Source organism: Nicotiana tabacum, chromosome 20 (genome assembly GCF_000715075.1).
Source record: "Nicotiana tabacum cultivar K326 chromosome 20, ASM71507v2, whole genome shotgun sequence".
Taxonomy (NCBI): Eukaryota; Viridiplantae; Streptophyta; class Magnoliopsida; order Solanales; family Solanaceae; genus Nicotiana; species Nicotiana tabacum.
Genome location: NC_134099.1, coordinates 152116819 through 152143284, shown reverse-complemented (window position 1 = coordinate 152143284; position 26466 = coordinate 152116819). Strand labels below are relative to the sequence as shown.

Here is a 26466-nt window from a genome sequence, read left to right as displayed (position 1 = left end):
TGTTATAGTGAGGTTTGACTGTATGTTAGTTGACAATAACATATTCAGTATAGTCGTATAAGTGAGATATGAGAGATATATCAGTAGACTGAGTATCAAATTACATTTCCTGTATTGATTATCAGAGAAGCACCTATATAGTTACATTCGACACAATGGTGCCATGCAACCAAAAAGGGAAAAAAAATCATATACATGAAACAAATAGGGTCACTTTTACAAAATAATACAGATCTGTGGCAATAAATTTGTGTTCCAATTCCTGGTTTCTTCGGGCAAATTAAGGGGTCTTTGGGATATTCAATGGGATTAGGTATCCCACCTTTTATATGGTATAGTTAATCTTATTAATGTAGTATAAAAGTTATCCCGGAATTAGTGAATACCCAAATCAAATATGGAATGAAGTTAATCACAAACTTTATCCCGATATTATTATTATTATCCCATGTACCAAAGATTTGGTATGATGGATAAATAAAAATAATTCTAGAATAAAAATTATACCGTTTTTTCCCTTATTTGGTTACTAATCATGGTAGAAGATCCTAGGATTAAAAATAGTATCGGGATAACTTTTATACATGTCAGAGTGGGATAATAATTCCAGGATAAAGTAGTAAAATCGACACTCCAAAGATTAATACAACATACCGAACGATTAATAAAAAATAATCTCAAGATAACTAATCTCAAAATAACTTGTCTACTTCTAGCAATAAGTGTCTACTTGTTTAAGACTCTTGTCATCTTACTACAGGAAATGATTACTGAACGGTAAACCTTGAAGATGCATGTTACTTAGCGCAATAATTTAGAACTGAGATATAAATGAAGGGAAAATTTTATTCCTATACACTATATGAAACTTTATTACAAAAAATGTCCTTATTTATAATATTACCCGACCTGGACACGTTTTTCCTACAGAATCTATACAAATATTTAAAAAGGAATCCTTTCTGCTGTAACATTCCTTTTTTAGGAGCGAGAATTTGGGATAGTAAAGGATTCTACCGAGGTTTTTTGCAACGCACTAGTCTCCATTAATTAAGCCTGAAATTATTCCGTTTCTCTCACAATTTCAGTACTCTGTTTCTGTTTTTCACTGTATATTTTGGTTTCACAAGCAAAATCGAATCAATTATCTACAATTGTACCGAATCAAGCGCAATAATGTCTAAAATAACTATTATGCTTCAGCTAAATGGTAATTGGGATAGCTTTGGGAGATACATGGATTTTCATATCGACGGGATTGTAATCAGCGAAGATGCAACTTATAGCCAATTGATTTCTAAAATCGCAGAGCATCAAATGATCGATACATCAGAAAAAATAATCGAAATCAAATACATTATCAACGGAAATTGTCCGCCAATGGAAATTAGGAACGATATAGGAGTTTTAGTATACATGGAGACAAAAAAAAAACAAGAGTTTAGGAATGTATCTGCTATGTATAACAGTGCGGGATTTTGATTTGGAATGCAGTATGTCTATTTCGAACGCAATTGCAGGTTTGATCTGTTATACCAGTGGTGAAAAATTTATTTATATCTCTTGTGTTCTACAATTTTTCTACAATATTTCGAAAAACAACTACATAACATGTGTATATCAAAATAAGTATTGAATTTGATTTGTTCTATAATTTTTCTACAATATTTCTAAATAAAAACTACATAACATGTGTATATCAATTGTTATGAATATATAAGTCTTGAATTTCATTGTTCTACAATTATACCATAAAATATCTACAATATATGTCATAGCTGTATTTAGCTTTAATTGATTGCAGGTTCATCTGGAAAACTGAAGTTGATTGATATGTCAACATCTCCGGCGATAGTGGAATATGAAAGTATAATCATAACAGAAAATACACCAACTGTTATTAAAGTAGGCCAAGTATACAAAGACAAGCAAACAATTGCTAGTGCAATGAAGCACTATTCTGTCATGAACAAGTTCCAATTTAGGGTGAAAAAGTCTAGTGCTAGAAGGTAAGAACAGTTCAATGGTCAAAAATCATATCTTTGTTTAATTTGTAGTTTATTTGTATTTTTTTGTTCTTCAGTGTTTGTAATATCTTTGTGTACAAATTGTAGAAAATTTGTAGTTTTTTTGTATATAAATTGTTAAATATAAAATTTTGATGATTAAACAGCCTATTTTTTGTGTATCTATATTTTTTATACCATTGTTTAAATTGTTTTTATTCTGTAGCTACTGCCTGGTATGTGTTGGGGAAGATTGTACATGGCATTCCAAGTCCACCAGCATAAATGATTCAGTAATGTTCAAGGTTCGAAAATTCAACAGCTTGCACACATGCTCTTTGATGGAAAATACATATATACAACGCAAATCTACTATCATGGTAGTGGGTATCATGGTTATACCAAAATATGTTGATCCTAAGATAGTTTACACATCAAAAGACATACAAACTGATATGTTATCTGTACACGACGTGAACTTAACATACATGCAAGCTTGGAGAGCAAAGGAAAAGGCTTTGGAATTTTGAGAGGTCATCCTGCTGACTCCTACAGTCGATTGTCTAGTTATTTGTATATTCTGGAGAAGACTTATCCGGGGTCGGTAGTTAAATTGAAGAAGGCCGACAATGACTGTATCTTGTAGGCATTTGTTGCGATTAGTACGTCAATCAATGGTTGGAAATATTGTAGGCCAGTTGTAGTAGTTGATGGGACCTTCTCGAAGTCAGCATACAGGGGAATAATGCTAACAACTAGCACAATGGATGCAGCAGGTATTGTAGATATATTATAGAAAATTTGTTGTTTGTATGTATTTTTCTTTATTTACAGTTTTATGATGGAATTAAATTCCTTTTTGCCACATATGATAGGTAGCATATTACCACTGGCATATGCTTTTGTTGATTCAGAAAATGAGGCATCATGGAAGTGGTTTTTTGAGCAATACAAACATGCATATTGTGAAAAACCAAATATGTGTGTTGTTTCTGATCAAAATGAGAGTATATTGAAGGCAACATCTATTGTTTATACCGGCATGCCACATTATTCTTGTATGTGGCATATTTGGACAAATATAAGGTCAGAGTTCAAGAAAGATCATCTAAAGTTAAGCGAATTGTACTTTGCTACGGTACGATCATACACACTTGATGAATTTAATAAAAGAATATCAAAGATTGAAGAGATCGACACGCGTGTTAAAGCATACCTATACGATATTGGCTATCACAGATGGTATCGAGTACATGCTACGGTGAACAAAACTTGGACTATGACATCAAATATTGCAGAATCATTGAATGTAGGAACAAAAGATGCAAGAGAGCTGCCGATGTAGAACTATTAGAGTACATGAAGACTCTTCTTGAACGTTGGACTAATGAAAAGTTATTGAAAGCAAAGGGTGCATTCGCATACCTTGGGTTTAAATTCAACAAAGAGTTGGAGGACAACAGAACATTGTCGCAGAAGCTTAAAGTAAGCTATATCCAATAACATCTGATCAATTATTGCATCAAACTAAAATATTAACAAATATTGTAGATAAATTATTGAATAATTATAGTTATTTTGTATATGTTGCTGATAATTTGTTGTGTATTTGTAATGTAATTGTAGGCTAGGGTTTCAACAAATTACATCCATACAGTGCTAGATAGTGTGAGGCGCTATATTGTTTGTCTTGAAAATAAGAGATATAGTTGTGGACAATTCCAGCTTGATGAACTTCCGTGTCCACATGCTTTGGTTGCTTTAAGGCACAGGGATGAGTCTTATAAAAAATATTGTTCTCCTTATTATATGAGGGAGAGAGTCTTGCATACTTATGAAATACCAGTAGACCCGCTGCCTCATGAAAGCAAATGGAATGTACCACAACATATTGGTTGAAGAATTTGTAAATCTACCTACCGGGAAAATGTCACGACCCTAACCCCGAACCCGGTCGTGATGGCGCCTCTCGTGAAGACAAGGCCATCCAGTTCAATCCAACTCAACTTTTAAAGCAGTTAATCAACATAAAAATAGTCTAAACATGATTTAAACAATACTAAATAGCGGAAATATCGATAACAATGCGGAAAGTCCAACCCGACACAGCCTTAACCAGGGTGTCACAAGTCACGAGCATCTCTAAATCATAATACTAGTCTGCTAAAGTCATAAACTACTACAAGTGTTTGAAAGGAAACAGAAATGATAGAGAAGTACAGACACGGGGCTGCGGACGTCAACTGCTACCTCGTAGTCTCCGAAAACCGCCTGGAACTGGAGGAATCAGCACTCAGGAGCGGTACCAGCTACGTCTGAATCTGCACACAGGGTGCAGGGAGTAAAGTGAGTACTCCAACTCATTGAGTAACAAATGTAAATAACGACTGAAAGTAAGAAAATACGTAAAACATAAGGCATTCTATACTGAAGCAGTAAAAAAATTACTTAAAACAGTGAAAAGTCAAATAAATTCCTTTTCAACAAGTAAAACAAGTAATTGACAAGTAAGTAAACAAATAGAAGTTTGCCCCTCGGGCACAGTATCAACGAAGCCGCCCCCCGGGCAACATCTCAGAACAGTACCAGCCCCTCGGGCTCAATCTCAGAACAATATCAGCCCCTCGGGCTCAATCCCACATCACAATGGGTATTCGCGCTTACTGGGGATATACAGACTCCGGGAGGGGCCCCTTACGGCCCAATCGCAATATCAAGCCATCTCGTGGCATCAAATTTAGGCTCTCGGCCTCATATCAATCAAGCCACCTCGTGGTATATTTATGTATCTTAGGCCCTCGGCCTCATATCAGTATCAATGTATCCTCACAACTAGGCCCTCGGCCTTACTTAGTCCTAAAATCATCACAAGCCCCTCAGGCAATAGTAAAATAGTATTTCTTAGCCCAAACATCATTTAAAAATATCATTTAAGTCTCAAAACTGAGTAAAAATGGTTGAGTAGTAAAACAATGGAAAATAACATGACTGAGTTCAAGTAATAATTCAAAACAGTGAGGAAATAGTACTAAAAATCCCCGAAGGGTTCAAATAGTTGGCACAAAGCTCAAATATGGCAATCAGCCCAAATCATGACGATAACAAATAAGTTTCAGTCAAATATACGGTAAAATCATCAATCAAGACAGACCAAGTCACAATCCCTAATAGTGCACGACCCCACGCTCGTCATCAAGTGTGTGTATCACCTTAATATAGCACTACGATGTGCAAATCCGGGGTTTAAAACTATCAGAGCATCATTTACAATCATTACTCACCTCGAACCGGCTAAATCCCTAGCTCGCGATGCCTTTGCCCCTCGAATCAGCCTCCACACGCGTCGAATCTATCCAAAATCAGAACGAGTACGTCAACATATGCTAAGGGAACAAAGCCCAAGCGAAAACAATCAACAAAGGACACAAATCCCGAAATTACCAAAACCCCGACCCTCGGGCCCACTTCTTAAAAATCAAAAAATTTCATATCAATAGATTCATTATCTCCCCAAGAGTTCATACATATCAAAAGTTCTCAAATCCGACCCCAAATGGTCCTTTAAATCCATAATTTAAGGCCTAAGTTCTCAAGCTCTAGTTTGCCCAATTTTAACCTTTTAATTCCTTTAATTATAGCCTTAATCCATGAAATTCTATCATAGAAATGTGTTTTAGGTCCAAAATCCTTACCTTAATGAAGTTCCCTTGAAATCCCTCTTCCAAATCGTCCAAAAGCTCTCAAGCCGAAGTAAATGGTGAAATAACCCAAAATTTGCGAAGGGCTCTTTTAATTCATTTGCCCAGGCCTTTCCTCATCTGCGGGACAATGCCTGCTTCTGCGTTACTCATATGCGGCCAAACCACCGCTTCTGCGGTCCTTCACTTAAAACCCTAAATCGCATCTGCGATAAGACTTCCGCATCTGCGGCTTCGCAAATGCGGCTACTTGACTGCTTTTGCGGTATCTGCACACCTGTTCAATTTTTTGCTCCTGCGGCCAACTCCGCTTATGCGGCGCTGCACCTGCGGTCCCCAAACCACAGGTGCGAAAATACCAGAAGCAGCAATATTTTCTGCAATCTCCCAAGTTTCAAATATTCCTGCTAACCATCCGAAATCACCCCGAGGCCCCCCGGGACCTCAACCAAAAGCACACACCTAACCCAATACCTTATTCAAACTTGTACCAATCATCAAAACACCTCAAACAACATCAAATCTACCAAATCACATCGGATTCAAGCCTAAGTTTCAAAAATCTTCCGAAATACGCCTTTGATCATAAACCCAACCAAACCACGTCCGAATGACCTGAAATTTTACACACACATTTCAAATGACACAACGAAGCTACTGCAACTCTCGGAATTCCATTCTGACCCCTATATCAAAATCTTGCCTAACAACCGAAAATTGCCAAAATATTCACTTCGCCAATTCAAGCCTAATTCTACTCCGAACCTCCAAAACCTATTCCGATCATGCTCCTAAGTCACAAATCACCTCCCCAAGATAGTCGAACCATCGGAACTCACTTCTGAGCCTTCTAACACATAAGTCAACATCTGGTTGACTTTTCCAACTTAAGCCTTCTTAAAAGAGACTAAGTATCTCAAACTTCACCAAACTCATTCCGGACTCGATCCGACCAACCTGATACCACAAAAACACGGATAACGAAGCATAAAGAAGCTGAAATGGGGGAAACGGAGCAGTAACTCATGAGACGACTGGCTGGGTCGTCACATCCACCCCAACTTAAACAAACGTTCGTCCTCAAACGAGTCAAGAAACATACTTGAAGCCTCAAATAGGTGAGGATATCTGCTTCGCATCTCCCGCTCAGTCTCCTAGGTAGCCTCCTCCACGGGCCGACCTTTCCACTGCACTTTCACTTAAGCTATATCCTTTGACCTCAACTTCCGAACCTGATGACCCAAAATAGCTACTGGCTCCATATCATAGGTCAAATCATCATCCAACTGAATCGTGCTGAAATCTACCCCAATATACTTCAGGAGCATAGAAACATGAAATATTGGATGCACACTCGACAAGCTGGGTGGCAAAGCAAGCTCATAAGCCACCTCCCCAATCCTCTGAAGCACCTCAAAAGGCCCAATGAACCAAGGACTCAATTTCCCTTTCTTCCCAAATCTCATAACACCCTTCATGGGTGAAACCTTCAACAGAACCTTCTCACCAACCATGTAAGACACATCTCGAACCTTCCTATCAGCATAACTCTTTTGCCTTAACTGTGCTGTACAAAGCCTCTCCTGAATCACCTTTACTTTCTCCAAGGCATCCTGCACCAAATCAGTCCCCAATAGCATATCCTCACCGAGCTTGAACCAACCAACTGGAGATCTACATCGCCTCCCATACAAAGCCTCATATGGATCCATCTGAATACTCGACTAGTAGTTGTTGTTATAAGCAAACTCTGCAAGTGGTAGAAACTCATCCCATGATCCTCCAAAATCATTGACACGAGCATGCAACATGTCCTCCAATATCTGAATAGTACGCTCGGACTGCCTGTCCGTCTGAGGATGAAAAGTTTTGCTCAACTCTACTTGAGTACCCAACTCTCTCTACACGGCCCTCCAAAACTACGAAGTAAACTGAGTACCTCTATTTGAAATGATGGAAACTGGGACACCATACAAGCGAACAATCTCTCGGATATAGATCCCTGCCAACCGCTTTGAAGAATAGGTAGTACACACAGGAATGAAGTGCATGGATTTGGTCAGTCGATCCACAATCACCCAAATAGCATCGAACTTCCTCAAAGTTCGTGGAAGTCCAACAACAAAGTCCATAGTGATTCTCTCCCAGTTCCACTCAGGAATATCCATCTGCTGTAGCAAGCCACTAGGTCTCTGATGCTCATATTTCACCTGCTGACAATTGAGACACCGAGCTACAAATCCCACAATATCTTTCTTCATTATTCTCCACCAATAGTGCTGCCTCAAATCCTGATACATCTTCGCGGCACCCGGATGAATGGAATACCACGAGCTATGGGCCTCCTCCAGAATCAACTCCCGAAGCACATCCACATTGGGCACGCAAATCCTGCCCTGCATCCTCAACACCCCATCATCGCCGATGGTCACATCTCTGGCATCATCATGCTGAACTCTGTCCTTAAGGACTAGTAAATCCGGATCATCGTACTAGCACTCTCTGATGCGATCATATAAGGAAGACCAAGATACCACTCAAGCTAATACCCGACTAGGCTCCGAAATATCTAATCTCACAAACCGATTGGCCAAGGCCTGAACATCAAATGTAAGAGGTCTCTCCTCAACTGGAATATATGCCAAACTCCCCATACTCACTGCCTTTTGGCTCAAAACATCGGCTACCACATTGGCCTTTCCCAGATGGTACAATATAGTGATATCATAATCCTTAAGCAACTCCAACCATCTCCGCTGCCTCAAATTAAGATCTTTTTGCTTGAACAAATGCTGAAGACTGTGATGATCAGTGAACACCTCACAAGATACGCCGTACAAGTAGTGCCTCCAAATATTCATGCATGAACTATGGCAGCCAACTCCAAATCATGAACGAGGTATTTCTTCTCATGGGGCTTCAACTAACGAGAAACATAAGCAATAACTCTATCCTCCTGCATCAACACACAACCAATCCCAACTCTCGAAGCATCACAATACACAGTATATAAACCTGAAGCTAATGGCAAAACCAACACTTAAGTTGTGGTCAAGGTTGTGTTGAGCTTCTGAAAGCTCTTCTCACACTCGCCCGACCATACAAATGGATCACCCTTCTGAGTCAACTTGGTCAAGGGCGATGCGATAGATGAGAATCCCTGAACAAACCGGCGATAATAGCCTACCAAACCAAGAAAGCTACGAATCTCTGTGGCTGAGGATGGTTTGGGCCAACTCTGAACCGCCTCTATCTTCTTTGGATCAATCTGAATGCCCTCGCTGGACACCACGTGCCCCAAGAAAGCCACTGAACCAAGCCAAAACCTTATAATCAATGCACATTCTCATTGTGTCATCCTTCTTCTTCACAAACAGAATCAGTGCACCCCAAGGTGACACACTAGGCCGAATGAACCCCTTATCTAGGAGCTCTTGAAGTTGCTCCTTCAATTCCTTCAACTCCACTGGTGCCATATGATACGACGGAAGAGAAATGGGCTGAGTGCCCGGCACCAGGTCAATACCAAAATCAATATCCCTGTCTGGTGGCATGCCCGGCAGGTCTGCAGGAAACACATCGGGAAAATCCCTTACAATTGGAATAGAATCAATACTGGGAGTCTCAGCTCCGACATCCCTCACAAATGCTAGGTATGAAAGACAACCCTTCCTAACCATACGCTGGGCTTTCAAGAAAGAGATCACTCTACTAGGAACATAATCAGTCACACCTCGCCACTCGATCCGTGGCACACCCGGCATAGCCAATATGACTATTTTAGCATGACAGTCCAGAATAGCACGACACTGAGATAACCAATCCATGCCCTAAATGACATCAAAATCCACCATGCTCAATAGTAATAGATCCACCCGGGTCTCCAGACCCCAATAGTCACCACACATGACCGGTACACACGGTCTACAATAACAGTATTGCCCACTGGGGTAGATACATGAACAGGTAAAGCAAGAAGCTCACGAGGCATACCCAAATAACGAGCAAAGTATGATGATACATAAGAAAAGGTGGAACCGGGATCAAATAATACAGAGGCATCTCTGTGGCAGAGTGAAACAATACCTGTAATGACAACATCTGAAGCAATAACATCGGTTCTACCTGGAAGTGCATAGAAATGGGCCTGACCGCCTCTTGATCGACCTCCCCCTTTGGGAAGGCCTCTAGCTGACTGACCCCCACCCCTAGATGGCTGGGCGAGTGATGGTGAAGAAACTGGCGCTGAAGTCGAAGACTAACCCCTCTGCTGGGATGAACTAGCAACACGACGAGGACAGTGCCTCCACATATGGCCCATCTCGCCACACTCATAACAACTCCCAGGTGCTAGAGAATGGGACTGAAGGGAACCCCTCGCACCAGAGTGACTAGCTGATGCACTCGGCATAGAAGAACCCTGAACCGACAAGGCACGAGATGAACTCTGAGCTGGAAGGGCGCTGAGTGAGGACTGGCCCTACTGAGATCCATGATAACCATGACCCAAAGATGCCCCCCGATAACCTGGGCGAGCTGACTAAGCAGGCCTAAATGAACGACCTCTGTTGTGCTGGAACTGGCCCCTCGAACGAGCACTACTATAGCTTCCAGATCCTCGAGGCCTCTTGGCCTCCCTCTCCTCTCGCTCCTGATGGCGAACAGTCTCAATCTCACGGGAGATATCAACAACCTCCTCGAAGGTAGCACCAGTCATCCTCTCACTGGTCATAAGAACATGGAGGTGGTAAGTAAGACCATCAACAAATCTCCTGATCCTCTCTCGATCTGTCGGAACCATCCAGATGGCATGACGAGCCAATTCAGAAAACCTCAACTCATACTGTGACGCAGTCATATCCCCTTGTCGCAAGCACTCAAACTGTCTACGCAACTCCTCTTTGCGGGACTGCGGCACATACTTCTCCAAGAAGAGAACGGAGAATTGCTGCCAAGTAAGGGGCACTGCACCAACAGGTCTACGCCTCTCAAAATCCTCCCACCAAGTAAAATCAACTCCTGAAAACTGATAGGTGGTAAAAGCGACCCCGATGATCTCCAGAATACCGGCAATACGAAGCATCCTCTAACACTTATCCAAAAAGCCCTGAGCATCCTCGCCCTCTACGCCACTGAAGGCTGGAGGCTGTAATCTACTAAACCTCTCCAATCTATGCTGCTCATCCTCCGGCATGACAGAAACCACATAGTCCTGAGCAGCTACGACCGGCTGGGCTGGATGCGCCCCTGACGTATGAAGTCTCTGCACTACCTGCTCAGGTGTGCGAGCGGCGAGAGTTTGATTGCCTCCCCCAGCCTGTGAAGTAGCTGCGACTGTAGTGGCTGAAACCACCTGAGTCGGGCCAATGCAAACTGATAAGATCTGTGCCAAGGCCTCCTGAAGACCCGAAATCACGATGGGCACAGCTGGTGCCTGAACTGGTGCTACTGGAGCATCCATAGCTGGAGCCTGATCCTGAGCTGGGGCAGCTGGTGGATCAACAGGTGCTGCCCTTGCTGCTCTGCCTCTGCCACAACCACGACCGCATCCTCGACCTCTGGTGGTATCAGCTGGTGGCACTGGTGGTTATCCACCCTGCTCGATAGCACGTGTCATCACCATCTGTGAGATAATGGAATAACAAAAGTTTAGTACTCGGATCAACAAGTTCGCACGACAAGAATTTCAAGAATGTGAAGTTTTCCTGAAGGTTTTGTAGCCTCTCGAGGATAAATACAGACGTCTTCATACCGATCCGCGAGACTCTACTAAACCTGCTCATGACTCGTGAGACCTATGTAACCTAGGCTCTGATAACCAACTTGTCACAACCCTAACCCCGAACCTGGTTGTGATGGCGCCTCTCGTGAAGACAAGGCCAGCCAATTCAAGCCAACCCAACTTTTAAAGCAGTTAATCAATATAAAAATAGTCTAAACATGATTTAAACAATACTAAATAGCGGAAATATCGATAACAATACGGAAAGTCCAACCCGACACAGCCCTAACTGGGGTGTCACAAGTCACGAGCATCTCTAAACCATAATACTAGTCTGCTAAAGTCATAAACTACTACAAGTGTTTGAAAGGAAACAGAAATGATAGAGAAGTAGAGACACAGGGCTGCGGACGTCAACAGCTATCTCGTAGTCTCCGAAAATCGCCTAGAACTGGAGGAATCAGCACTCAGGAGCAGTACCAGCTACGCCTGAATCTGCACACAGGGTGCAGGGAGTAAAGTGAGTACTCCAACTCAGTAAGTAACAAATGTAAATACTGACTGAAAGTAAGAAAACACGTAAAACACTAGGCATTCTATACTGAAGTAGTAAAAAATTACTTAAAACAGTAAAACAGTGAAGAGTCAAGTAAAATCCTTTTTCAACAAGTAAAACAAGTAATTGACAAGTAAGTAAACAAATAGAAGTTTGCCCCTCGGGCACAGTATCAACGAATTCGCCCCTCGGGCAACATCTTAGAACATTACCAGCCCCTTCGGGCTCAATCTCAGAACAATATCAGCACCTCGGGCTCAATCTCACATCACAATGGGTACCCGCGCTCACTGGGGGTGTACAGACTCCAGGAGGGGCCCCTTACGGCCCAAGCGCAATATCAAGTCATCTCGTAGCATCAAGTCTAGGCCCTCGGCCTCATATCAATCAAGCCACCTTGTGGCATATTTATGTACCTCAGGCCCTCGGCCTTATATCAGTATTAATGTATCCTCACAACTAGGCCCTCGTCCTTACTCAGTCCAAAAATCATCACAAGCCCCTCGGGCAATAGTAAAATAATATTTCTCAGCCCAAAACATCATTTAAAAATATCATTTAAGTCTCAAAACTGAGTAAAAATGGTTGAGTAATAAAATAGTGAAAAATAACATGACTGAGTTCAAGTAACAAGTCAAAACAGTGAGGAAACAGTAATAAAAATCCCCGAAAGGTTCAAATAGTTGGCACAAAGCCCAAATATAACAATCAGCCGAAATCATGATGATAGCAAATAGGTTTTCAGTCAAATACGCGGTAAAATCATCAATCGGGACGGACCAAGTCACAATCCCAATAGTGCACGACCCCACGCTCCTCATCGAGCGTGTGTCTCACCTCAATTTAGCACTACGATGTGCAAATCCGGGGTTTCAAACCCTTAGAGCATCATTTACAATCATTACTCATCTCAAACCGGCTAAATCCCTAGCTTGCGATGCCTTTGCCCCTCGAATCGGTCTCCACGTGCGTCGAATTTATCCAAAATCAGAACGAGTACATCAACATATGCTAAGGGAACAAAGCCCAAACGAAAACAATCAACAAAGGGCACAAATTCCGAAATTACCAAAACCCGACCCCCAAGCCCACTTCTCGAAAATGAGAAATTTTCATATCAATAGATTCCTTATCTCCCCACGAGTTCATCCATATCAAAAGTTCTCAAATCCGACCCCAAATAGTCCTTCAAATCCACAATTTAAGCCCTAAGTTCTCAAGCCCTAGTTTCTCCAATTTTAACCTTTTAATTCCTTTAATTACAGCCTTAATCAATGAAATTCTATCATAGAAATGTGTTTTAGGTCCAAAACCTTTACCTTAACGAAGTTCCCTTGAAATCCCTCTTCCAAAAGCTCTCAAGCCGAAGTCAAAAATGGTGAAATAATCCAAAATTCGTGAAGGGCTCTTTTAATTCATCTTCCCAGGCCTTTCCGCATCTGCGGTACAATTCCCTCTTCTGCAGTACCGCATATGCGGTCAAACCACCGCTTCTGCGGTCCTTCACTTAAAACCCAAAATCGCATCTGTGATAGACTTCCGTATCTGCGGCTACTTGACCGCTTCTGCGGTATCTACACACCTGTCCAAATTTTTGCTTCTGCGGCCAACTTTCCGCTTATGCGGCGCCGCACCTGCGGTCCCCAAACCGCAGGTGCGAAAATACCAGAAGCAACAATATTTTCTGCAATCTCCCAAGTTTCAAATCATCCCGCTAACCATCCGAAATCACCCCGAGGCCCCCCGGGACCTCAATCAAAAGCACACACATAACCCAATACCTTATTCAAACTTGTCCCAATCATCAAAACACATCAAACAACATCAAATTTACCAAATCACATCGGATTCAAGCCTAAGTTTAAAAAATCTTCCGAAATACGCTTTTGATCAAAAACCCAACCAAACCATGTCCGAATGACCTGAAATTTTACACACACATCCCAAATGACACGACGAAGCTACTGCAACTCTCGGAATTCCATTCCGACCCATATATCAAAATCTCGCCTAACAACCGAAAATCGCCAAAATATCCACTTCGCCAATTCAAGCCGAATTCTACTCCGAACCTCCAAAACTCATTCCAATCACGCTCCTAAATCACAAATCACCTCGTGAAGCTAATCGAACCATCGAAACTCACTTCCGAGCCTTCTAACACATAAGTCAAAATCCAGTTGACTTTTCCAACTTAAGCCTTCTTAAAAGAGACTAAGTGTCTCAAACTTCACCAAACTCATTCCGGACTCGATCCGACCAACCCGATAGCACAAAAACACGAATAACGAAGCATAAAGAATCTAAAATAGGGGAAATAAAGCGGTAACTCATGAGACAACTGACCGGGTCGTCACAGAAAAGACAACCAGAAAGACCTCAAAAACAAAGATACAAAACACATGATAAAGTAAATACAAAGAAGTATAAAGTTTCATGTGGCAACTGTTGAATAGAAGGGCATAACAAAAGATCATGCAAGAATGCTCCCAAGAAGAAATAAAATTTGATATAGTCAACAAATTTTTTGATAAAAAGTGTTGAGGTGTTTAGGAGAATTATAGTCGATGTGTAATTGTGTTGATAAATTAAGTAAAGATTGTTTCCTATAATGAAATATTTTCAACTCTTAATGTTGTTGGTTTGAATTTGTATTGTTTAATTACTGAGTGTATTGAGTTCATCATTTCATAACTTGATTGAATTATGAATGATTTATATCTATAATACACAATTATTTAATTATCTATATCACAAATCATTAGTGAATAATGATTCTTACAAGTTGTCTACAAAATAACTACATAATCTGGCGTTGACATAATAACTACATAATAATTAAGTTCTAAAGGATTTTTATGCTAACATTAATGAGATCAAGTACTAATAACTTTCAACCAATCAAGATAAAAACAACAAAATATTTCCTATTGTTAGCACTAGTATCCTGGATAAAATAACATAACATAGGGTAAAATAATTGTAGCACAAATTTGCTACAATTAAACTTCAGCAAACTTGTTCATAAGTAACAATTTGTTGTAATCTACAACCTTTCTACAAAATCAACTGCAACTAAATAATTTAACTATATTTTTCCTATAGAAAATGGCAACTAGTTCTTCTTCTTCCGGACTTGTGTTCTCTCGTTCACAGCCGGTAAAAATAAATAATGAAGCAAAGGGTAACAACAAAAAACAAAAGTAGTAGAATAAAATACTAACAATTTTGAACCAAAAAAGGATCTCCATAGTGTTTTCGATTTAAAGTAGTAATTTTCTAGGCAAAAATAACAAAACTAAAGGTAAAATAATTGTAGCACAATCTGCTACAAATATATTTCAACTATATTGTTCTAAGTTAACAATTTGTCTACAACTTTACTACAAACCCACTACACCTACACATTTTAACTATAATTTTTCTACAGAATAGGGAAACTAATTCTTCTTCTTCTTCTTCCGGACTTCTGTTCTCTCATTTGCAGTTGGTGGACATTTTCTTCTTGCTAATCTGCCAGTCACCTCACTCTCACTAATTTCACCAATCTCTCTTTTTCCTAGCATAATCCCAAAATATAGTTCCATAGCGTCTACGATATTGATCAATATCAGAAAGGTCTTACTTTGAAATCGATAGCTCTCCATTGATGACATATTCAGCAAATGCAGCAACATATACACCACAGTAACTGCAAACAGAAATTAGGGGAAAAGATTTAGCATTCAGTGATTGAATAAAATCTGTTAAATAAATAGAAGGAAAAACAGCTTTTTCATACAGTAAACCCTCTTTTTGCTGGGGTATCTCACTGACCAACTAGTGAATGTCAAGAGGGTCAGTAACACCTTTTTCAATGTATGCCTTTGTGTTCTTGTAGTTGATGTCTGGACATTTGCCATAGAAGCCGATGCATGACAAGTATAGGGGATTATTGTTGCAAATTTGGTGGCAACAGATTCAACAATGATGTGATTGTGTGAAGAGACCATAGAATCATAAACATATAGAACCCTTTCGATAATGTCAAAAACAACCAACAACCAATGAAATTTTTTCACAATATTTATGGGCATAATCATAAAATCAACTTGATCTCATGCAACATTTGCAAGTAGCCTATACCCCAATATGTATTCTGCTACGACGTCCTGGGAATTGACAACAGCTAGCTTCTTATCGTCAGGAGCATTAACGTATTTTTCATAAATTTGTTCAATTCGAGTCTTGAAAATACAGTCAGTGGTTGTAAAACGTATTTTGTTCATAGGACCATACTTTCCTCTATTCTTCAAATAGTATAAAATAACATCAATATGCTGCAAAAAAAATAGAGTTCATTATTTATTAATGCTAAACAAATTAACTACAATTTTTAAACAAAAAAACTACAATATCCTCCAATAATAGAATACCCCAGCTAATCATTTTATTCTGCCAGGGTATGTGTTTATCGTGTTGTTGAGGACTTGTCCAGGATGTGCTAAAGTGTAAAATCACTCCTTTTTATCGATTTTGTCCACTCCAAGATCATACCACAACTTAAGCTGGTTATCTTTTATAGAATAAGGTGCCTTCCTCCTATTTAAATACAACAATTACAATAAATATGTAGATTGAAGTGGATATCCAAAAGATGAATGCACCCATAAATATGAACAAATTGTATAAACTAACCTCTTTGAAGTTGTATCGGTACCAAGATATAACCAGTTGTTGAATTTGTCCGACAACTCAAGATCAACATTTTGACCTATAATCCCAGTAAACGGATGCTTGATTTAAAAAATTGGAGGTCCAACAGAAGTGCTGCCACCAGAACTGTAAAAAGGGAGAAAGTGTGATCGGGCATACTTTCCAGGCTGCCTTGTTCTTCCTTGATGCACAGGGGTTGTTTCATCTTGGTTAAGCTCGCCGAACTTAACAATCTGGGAGAAGTTCTCTGGAAACTCAAAATCATCAAGTGTTACTTTCCTTTTATCATATCTGGAGTCGTCCAAATCACCTACATTAATGTACTTGGCTGGTTCACCTCCTTCTTCACAACAATCATCTCCTTCTTTTATAACATTCTCTTCTTCAACGGGAGATTGAATTTTTTCCCCTTCTCCTAATTCTTCTGTTCTCCTTGAATGCTTATTGTATCTTCATGTATTGGAGATTCTGTAGCATAGCTTCCTTCACAGTTACAGTAAGTATTTTTAAATTAATCATTAGTAGAAAATTTGTACTAAACACTAATATTTCAGAATACAAATTGTAGTTTAAATGTAGTAATTTTGTTGAAATGATGTCATGTATATGATAACAACTAAGTTTAGAATGTTCCTATGATGATGACATGTACTAACTGATACCTGCATTCTCTTTATCAATTGCCCCTTCAAAATGAGAATATAAAGCAACACGTAGAGGAACATTCTCATTAATTTTCATTTCATTCACATGTCATGTATCTAAGAAACCCATTTGAATTATAATGCACATTAGTTGACACAATTTTAGGCAATATATAGTTATATTGTAGACATCTATATAGATATGTAAATCTGTGTAGAGATACTGTATGCATAATGTAGATATGTTTAGACATATTGTGGATATAATGTAGATATGTTGTATATAGTGTAGATATGTTGTACATACTTATTTTACTGTTGCTGGCATGTTCTGGTTGATCACTACTGCACGGAAAATATTGATTTTTCTTTTCTTTTGATTGCTCAGCTATTTTTCTAGAACTCCCAGCAAACTGCAGGTTTTAAATTTGTTCGGATATATACTTTATAGACGATAATATAAACTTAGAGGTGATATAAATTGTTCTGTTAAATGAATATATTTCAAATATTACCTTGGTATCAATGTTATCCTTTTGACTATTTATCGCCTGCAAAACAGCCTTGATTGAGTCATTGAGTAGCAGTCGAAAGCTACCTAGTTCTTCAAAAACATATGTCTTGAGAGATCCAAGATCTAAAGAAACCTACATATTAAAATATAGAGAGTTAACGAAAATATTGGCTTAACATAAATTAAAGAAACCATCTAAGATTATGTATATATGTTACCTTGTCAACATCTTTTCTTAAATTTTTAATTTCTTTCTATGATGACCCAAAAGGTCATCGCTTGTTTTAGAAATAAATTCTATATTTCAAGGCCTTAAAACATCCTTTTTGTCTCACCTTGATTTATATGCACAGTCTGGATGTGTATCTGGAAAGCCTGTGAAAATCTGTGGAAAATGGTGAATTTTGCTTTTAAAATGAATTTAGGTTGACTTCGGTCAATATTTTGAGTAAACGGACCCGAACCCATAATTTGACGGTCCCGTAGGGTCCATAGGAAAATATGGGACTTGGGTGTATGCCCGAAATCAAATTCCGAGGTCCCAAGCCCGAGAAATGAATTTTTGAAGAAAATTATTTGATTGAAAATTTTAGAGTTTTCGGAAATTTGAATGTAATTGAATTTGATGGTATCGGGCCTGTATTTTGGTTTCAGAGTTCGGTACAGGTCTTATATGTGATTTAAGTTGAGCCTGTAAAATTTGGTAGGAAACGGACTTGAAATGACGTGAATCGGACCTTCGATTGTTAAGATTTGAACTTAAGAGTTCATGAGATTTTTCTTTGATTTTTGTGCTAAATTCATAGTCATTGATGTTATTTTGATGGTTTGATCGCACGAGCAAGTTCGTATGATATTTTTGGACTTGCGTGCATGTTTGGCTTGGAGCCCCGAGGGCTCGGGTGGGTTTAGGATAGGCCACTGAGTGAAATTTGGACTTAGGAAATTGCTGGTATGTTGCAGGTCTGCAGGCTTCGCAAGGCTCGCAAATGCGAAAGATGACCTGGGCTGTGCGAAGGGTCCCTCGCAAATGCGAAGGGAACCGGATTCCTTCAGTGTCGCAAATGCGACAAAACCTTCGCATTTGCGAAGTCAACAGTTTCTGAGGTTCGCAATTGCGAACCTCGCAATTGCGACATCAGCAACCTGCTAAATCATAACTTAGACGCATTTTCAGCCATTTTTCAAACCTTTTCAAAACCTAAACACCTTTGGGCGATTTTTCAAAGACAAGTACACTTCCAAATCGATTGTAAGTCATTTCTAACTCATTTTCCTTAATCTTTAACATCTTTCCACATGATTTCAACTCAAAATTAAGGGTTTTCATAGGGGAAATTGGGTGTTTTGGGTAGAACTTAGGTTTTTAAAATTTTGGGGATTTGGACCTCGATTTGAGGTCCGATTTCAAAATAAATCATATGTTTAGGTTCGTGGGTGAATGGGTAATCGGGTTTTGGTTCGAACCTCGGATTTTGACCATGTGTGCCCGGGGTCGATTTTTAATTTTTTGGAAAAAACTTTAGAAAACCTATTTTCATGCATTAGAATTGATTCATTTAGCATTTATTGATATAGTTAAGTAACTTGTGACTAGATACGAGCGAATTGGTGGTGGAATCCAGAGGTAAAGCGGTAGTTGAGGCTTGAATTGTGTTCGTGGCATCGAGGTAAGTGTTTGGTCTAACCTTAGCTTAAGGGATTAAGAGTTGTGTCCTATTTGCTATGTGTTAGTTGTTGAGTACGACGTATAGGCATGGTGACGAGTATCTATATGTTGGTGTCAAGCATGCCCGTGAGTCCTATACTATGATAAATGTGACTCCGTTTATATTGTTCATGCCTTATGTGATGATTTCTATTGTTGAGCAAGGTTTGTGGAAGTAATATTGATATTTGAACATTGAAGAACGCTTGCTCAAGTTGTAAAATGATTTGTGGAAGTATAATTGGCAATTGAACATTAAAAAGCATTGGCCCAAATTGTGAAATGAGCTGTGAAGTAAATGTGAAAAAGAAAAGAGGATTATGATATGTCCCCCTTGTTGGGATGTTGTTGTTTTAATGTTATCTCCCTTGCTGGGATGTTATTGTTTTGATATTGTTTCCCTTGCCGGGATATGATTGTTGTACTATTGTTTCCTTGCCGGGATTTTATTGACTCCCTTGCCCTTATTGCATTGTGATTGTTGTTTGGGTAAGGAAGAGCGTTAAAGCATGAAGGGTGATGCCGTGCGTGATTTGTGTGAGAGAGTGTTAAAGCGCGAAGGATGATGTCGTGTATGATATTTGTGAGAGAGTGTTAATACACGAAGGGTGATGCCGTGTCGCACGATGTACAATTACGTGCCTTGATATGAGTTATAATGCACGAAGGATCAATCCGTGCCATGATTATGTGAGGTAAAAGCATGAAGGGTGATGTCGTGCCGATTTTGATTGATTTTATGGTGAGAATAAGAGTAAAAGAACGAAGGGTGATACCGTGCACTTGTCTGTATTTCTGATTCTTGCTGGAAATTGAACTTTGGTGATCCTCATATTTATCTGTTGTTCTTATGTTATTATTTGATGTTTCCCCGCAGCATGTTTCCCCCTCTCATCCTTAAATGTACATTCATATTTTTATTTTCCGTTGTATATGATTTAACTGCACAAGTTTATTTGGTAGTCTGGTCCTAGCCTCGTCACTGCTTCGCCGAGGTTAGGCTAGGCACTTACCAGCACATGGGGTTGGTTGTGTTGATACTACACTCTGCACTGTGTGCAGATCCCGGTGCAACAGCTTTTGGACTGCAGTGAGGGTGCTGTCTTCAGTCCATTCAGGCGACCCGAGGTAGTCCTGCAGGCGTCCGCACGCCTTGGCATCTCCTCCTATCATTTCATTTCTGTTTTTACTTATTTAGAGACAGATTCGTGTATTTCTATTCAGACTTTATTTGTAGTATTCATAGATGGTCTGTGACTTTGTCACACCAAATTCTGGGTAGAATTGTACTTAGACTTTCGCAATTTGTATTAATTTAAATTATCACATTTCGTCTTCCGCACTATTTTGTTATTGTTATTTCCGATGTTTTGTTATGTTGTTTGGAATTTCTAAGAGATTAAAAAATGAAAATGGTTAAAAATTGGAATAATTGGCTTGCCTGGCTTTCACTAGTAGGCGCCATCACGACTCCAGAGGTTGGAAAATCCGGGTCGTGACACTTTCAGAATATCTTTCTTGTCCTCTATTCCAATTGACTTTTTGTGTCCCGATGGAGATGCATCATCTTTCGGAGCCTCGGACTTGGTTTCAACTTCTTCAAGTATGTATTCAACTTATCAGGCAAAGACATTCTAGAAAGCTCTTCTGGTACTTCAATTATGTTGGTGAACTGAGTGAAAAGATGAAATTAGTTTGACTTAGACATAATATGTATAAAAGTTGTAGATAATTTGTATTAAATTGTCTGCTCATAAGTAAAAACCATTTACCTTGATCCATGCTGGTTTGATCATTCTATCTTCAATTGCATATAACCATATCTTGTCCTTACTAGCTGGCCAGCTAAGTATGCGAGGGATAGAATTAGCAACCCTTGTAGCTATATCAGTGTTGACGGTAGAGCAATAGTCATACAACCATATTTGCATAGCTAGTGCAAATTCTCGAATGAGATAAGAATGAACAGAAGGATTGAGCTTGTGCCTAACAGACTGAAGCAACTGTTTGTAAGAATCAATACCCCATGCATAGTTCGCATACTGTTTCGAGTCCACCAAATAAAATCTAAAATGGTCTACCAACCCTACATTGTTTTTGTCTGAAGGACAGAGGAAGAATTCTATGAGATATAGAATACACAACTTGACTGCATCATCATCGTTCAACCAACTTTTGGTGGTTACAATTTGTTTTTAGTATGACTTCTCAACTTTTTCTTTGTTTGGAAAATAGCTTCTCATTATTTTACTATCATATATAGGTGTATAACCAAAGTCTGTCACTTCCATAAAACATTTTAAACCAGTTATCAATGCAAACTCTCTCAAGCCAAAATCAACCTCTGACCCTTTATCTTTGCTGAAAAATAGTCAGAATCAGATGCATTCAATTCATACTTCATTAGAAGATGAATTTCTTGATTTTGCATACATATTCTGGGCAATGAAAGAAAATAACCAAAATATATCTTCTTGAAAAGTTTTAAACCATTTGCAAACAATAAATCTTTAATTTGGCCAGGAATACTGGGGTCAGATAATGTCTGAAACCTAACGACCCCATAATCAACATTATGAGGTGCAAAAAAAAGTTCATTCTACAGGAAAAGGAAAAATTCCTTATTAAAACAAGGCTCAAACCTAAAAAACAAACTATCTATATTTTTAATACAATATAGCTACAATTACATAACAGAGTCAAAAACAGATAACAATATAACTAAAATTTTATTACCAAACTTCTACAATCTTTAAATAGAGTCAAAACAAGGCAAACATTTATATAAAATGTATCTATAATCATGAATTATAAATCTACACAATGTAGACAAAATTTCTACAAACTACAAAATCAAACATTATATAAGTTCATAAGAATGAGAACAATTTTTTTTAGCTTTTACCAAAAATTTATTTTTGAAACTAATAAATTCTTACCTTCACCAATGACTGTTGGAGAACAGTTTTAGTAGATTTTTGAACTTTCTTCTTTTTGAAGCTTTTACATTAGGAGATACTCTCATTTTTTTTGCAACTTTAATGGCAGCTTTTGTTTCGACGAAATCATCATCGAAATCAATCTCTTTGCCTTTCCTTTTCACAGATTTGATAGGTATCGAAGATTCACCAGCATCAATATCGTGCTTTTGCTTTGTTCGAGCTTCTACCCTAGCTTCACGAGGGGAAAACTTGGGCTTGTTCTCTTCTTTTGCATGAGCTAATTTTGAAGCCTTTTTGGGTGAATTTGCTGAGAAAACACCCGAATCAAATGAAGGAATATCTGCTCCTTTGTCTTTTGTAGGGCTGTTCTTTGAAGATATCTTTTTCTTCATTGAAAATCAAGCTAATCAGAGACTTTAATGGAGGTAGGAAGTTTGAATAAGAGTCCCAATTTCGTCTGGTTTTTGAAGAAGAGATGAAATAGGCGTTAATGAAGGATTTCTGAGATTTGTGAAGAGAAAATCGTGGGTGAGTGCAAGATACGTGAGTGAGGGGGTGGGATGTGGAGAAAGAAACGTGGAAGGAGTGTGAATATACGGTAGAGTTATTTTAGGACAGTAATTAATACCATTAATTCCCTTAAAATGTACATAAATGGTAATTGGGTATATAAAATGTAATATAGTAAAACTTGAGTAGGGAGGGTAATATAGTTTCATATAGTGTATAGGAATGTAAAAATTCTATAAATGAACATTATTGTAGATGATAAATTATCCCAAGCAACTGGGGAAAAACTTCTTTTTTTATATAACCAGTTTATACTTCCTAAGTGACTCCCTAGTCGATATAAAATCACGTCAAACGAGTTGCTGTGCTATATTACTCCATACTCTTTCTTTTTTATTTCAAGTACTTATATGATAGAAATCTACCCTAATCCTTTGTAATTTAACTTAGACTCTCCTTATTCTACACATTTCATATGCTTGCTGAATCTTCCACATACAAGAGTCAGAATAAATAAATAACCAGCGTTAGATAGAGGGACTATAAAATATTTCATTTATCGATTATCACCAACCCTGATCCTACTTAGGTAAAATTGTCACACTGCATCCATTGCGCAATAATTAACCACGAGCCTGCAACAAGTCACACACAAAATGGAGAATACTTGGATATGAATAAAGACGCAAAAGGAAAAAAAGAAACAAGTGCAGCTCAGCTTCAAAAGATTAAATACTAGATTCGTTACTAAAGCTGAGTACAGGGGAAATAGGTACAAACTTAAAAATCATAATGTTGATAATCAGAACATCGAGGATGCCATTTCACCGATTTCTGATACAACTTGATCATAATCTGCTTTCAGTTTCTCTTGATCCTCCTGGCTAAGTTCCCCCTTGGCAGGCTTTGTTTGTACCAAAACGCAGCAAGTTGGCCTCTTGGTGGCTCCGGCATTTGCTAGATCCTGAAACAGAGTTTTAGATCATGACCACATAAAACACCTGAAGTTGTACAAAAACATAGTGCATGGCATAGACAAAGAAAGTGGAGAGCACACATCATAAAGCATTTGTAATATTTACTAAACTACACTCATGACCAACGCAACCACATATTAATATTATGACACAAAAGCCTGAAAAGTCCAGCTTACTTCTTTTGAGGAGACGTAGACATATGGTATCTCAGCTTCTTCACACAGGATGGGAACATGGGTGATGACATCTATAGGAGATATATTTCCAGCTATGACACACACTCTGCATCACCAGAAACAAATGGAGGATGAGAGATATAGAAACTCTGTAATCACCAACAATATATGTTGCTCGTAATTTGTATACAAATGGCAAAGCGCAAGGTTCATAGCATCAGTGTAAGTACAGTATCATCAATCATGAGTGAAAACTGTGCAAACAAAATTCACGTCAAAGTAACTAAATTACATTATAAAGAGCAAAAATTTAGTGTTCAGAAAAGTTAGCCTGCTATATCATGCTATGATTAGACGATGTCAATATAAAAGCACATCATAGCGATAACCCCAACAGTCCAACTCTTTACTCCAACCGCACTCACTTTTAGATTGCACTCAACTCCTAAAGTAAAGTCTATTCCATCAATTCTGGAAGAATGGCACTGAATCTGGTAGGTAATTAATGTAATTATCTGGAGTCTGGACAAGAAAAGGTGGGTTGGTACGACGAAAGTCATTTTTCAGAAAAATATTTTTCACAAGAAAGTCATCTTCTGGGGTTTGGCAACCAGAAAATTTTCAAACTGGAGAAAATGACTTCCCTCACTTATGGGCAGAAGTCACTTTCCACAACAATCTTAAATTCATATTACTTGTTCAAACTAACACTTAGACATTATAATTAATCTCTATGACTAAAAAATTTAATCAAAACACTCTTCTATTTGCTAATATTAATATTCTTTCATACTTATTTTTTCCGATAAATATTTTCAGCTCAGTGACCAAACATAGCAAAACATTTTCCAAGAAACATGAATTTGTCATACCAAGCACACCCAAAGAGGCTGAATTAACTGCCTTGGATTAAAATAGCATAAACTCTTAACTCATTTCCATTCTTCTCCAATAATATATGGTGAACCAACTTGAAGTTACATAACCCAATATTTTTTGTAACATGTCTCTCCCAATATATTATGTAACAAAATATTACCCACTCTCTACTAATATATACTGGATCTACAAATGTAATCAAAATTCTTTTATGAGTAGATAAAATTTCAATTCAAGGCACCGGGATGGAGGGGTTCAATATAGTGACCAAGTCATACTATTTATAAGCATATCTCACTATGACAGCCTGGTGCACGAAACATACCGCATTTACATAGGGCATAAAACTATAAGCACGACATACAGCAAATAATACCATCAACATACAGATTATACCTTAAAATGAAATACCCCCACCCCCCACCCCCCCAAAAAAATGACTGACCCTTTTTGACCGCGTCGAATACTCTTTACCACCTCTTTAACGCCCCTCTTCAAGCACTTTTTCTCCGCAGCTAAAATCACAAATAAGGGTAAATCAATCAAACAACTACACCTCAATATCCACCTTGTTGGTTCGGAAATTAAAACAAAAAGTTAAATAATACTCCATTACTAATGGATGAGTCGAACTATTTAAGAAGTATAAAGGATACCTCGGCGAACAAGTTTGAAGATGCGTTTGTTGAGTTTTTTTCCAGCAAGGGGTTTGGCAATAGGAGCTAAGGCCAACAGCTTCCTCTTCTCCTTTTGTGCGCTTTTCTCTACTTCACTATCGCTACCCATTTCTACTCTGTCTCTTTCTGGAAGGGAAAAGCAGAGAGTAGGGTTTATGAGGAAGATAGAATTACTAGTATATTGGGTACTTGACTACTAGGGTTTAAGGTTTTGAGTTCTCGGCCCATAACTTTGGGCCCGTCTCGGGTTTCCCTTAATGGGTATGGTGTTTGGGCCTGATTGAAACCCAATTTTTATTTTGAGAAAATGATACTGTATAGCTATTCTTAAAATAATAGCCAATATATATATATATTAATTTTAAGGTACGCATTTTACGCGTGTACCTATATTAATGAGTACATAATATTAAAAAATTATACTAATATTTTTAATAATATACTTGAATTATAAAATAAAAATGTAACTTGCTGAAAATGATAATGTTAGTCGAAGAGGACTTTCTACTTAGAAAGTAACCATTTCTACGTAAAGGAAAGAACCCTTTTTCATACTTTTAGAATACACACTTTGTGCATCTATCCCATATTATATATTTGGCATGCAATTGTTATTTGTCATTTTGAAAGTATTTATTGAATTTGATGTTGAGTTAAAAAGTATCAGAATTATGAAAATTAGGTTATGTATATCGAATTATAGTATTTATCAGAATATATATTTATATTTTGGTACATTAATTTTATAGAAGGTGCGTATGA

At 38.4% G+C, this 26466-nt stretch overlaps 1 protein-coding gene across 1 annotated transcript; it reads right to left on the bottom strand.

Annotated features, from left to right (window-relative positions):
* Window positions 1-23654: 23654 nt before the first annotated feature.
* LOC107766976 (H/ACA ribonucleoprotein complex subunit 2-like protein) lies at window positions 23655-25876 on the bottom strand. The gene is made up of 4 exons (XM_016585898.2): window positions 25684-25876; window positions 25473-25542; window positions 24149-24254; window positions 23655-23959 (listed from the first exon to the last, which is right to left on the bottom strand). The coding sequence occupies exons 1-4, from the start codon at window positions 25811-25813 to the stop codon at window positions 23798-23800; spliced, it is 468 nt and encodes a 155-aa protein (XP_016441384.1). The 5' UTR covers window positions 25814-25876; the 3' UTR covers window positions 23655-23797.
* Window positions 25877-26466: the final 590 nt, after the last annotated feature.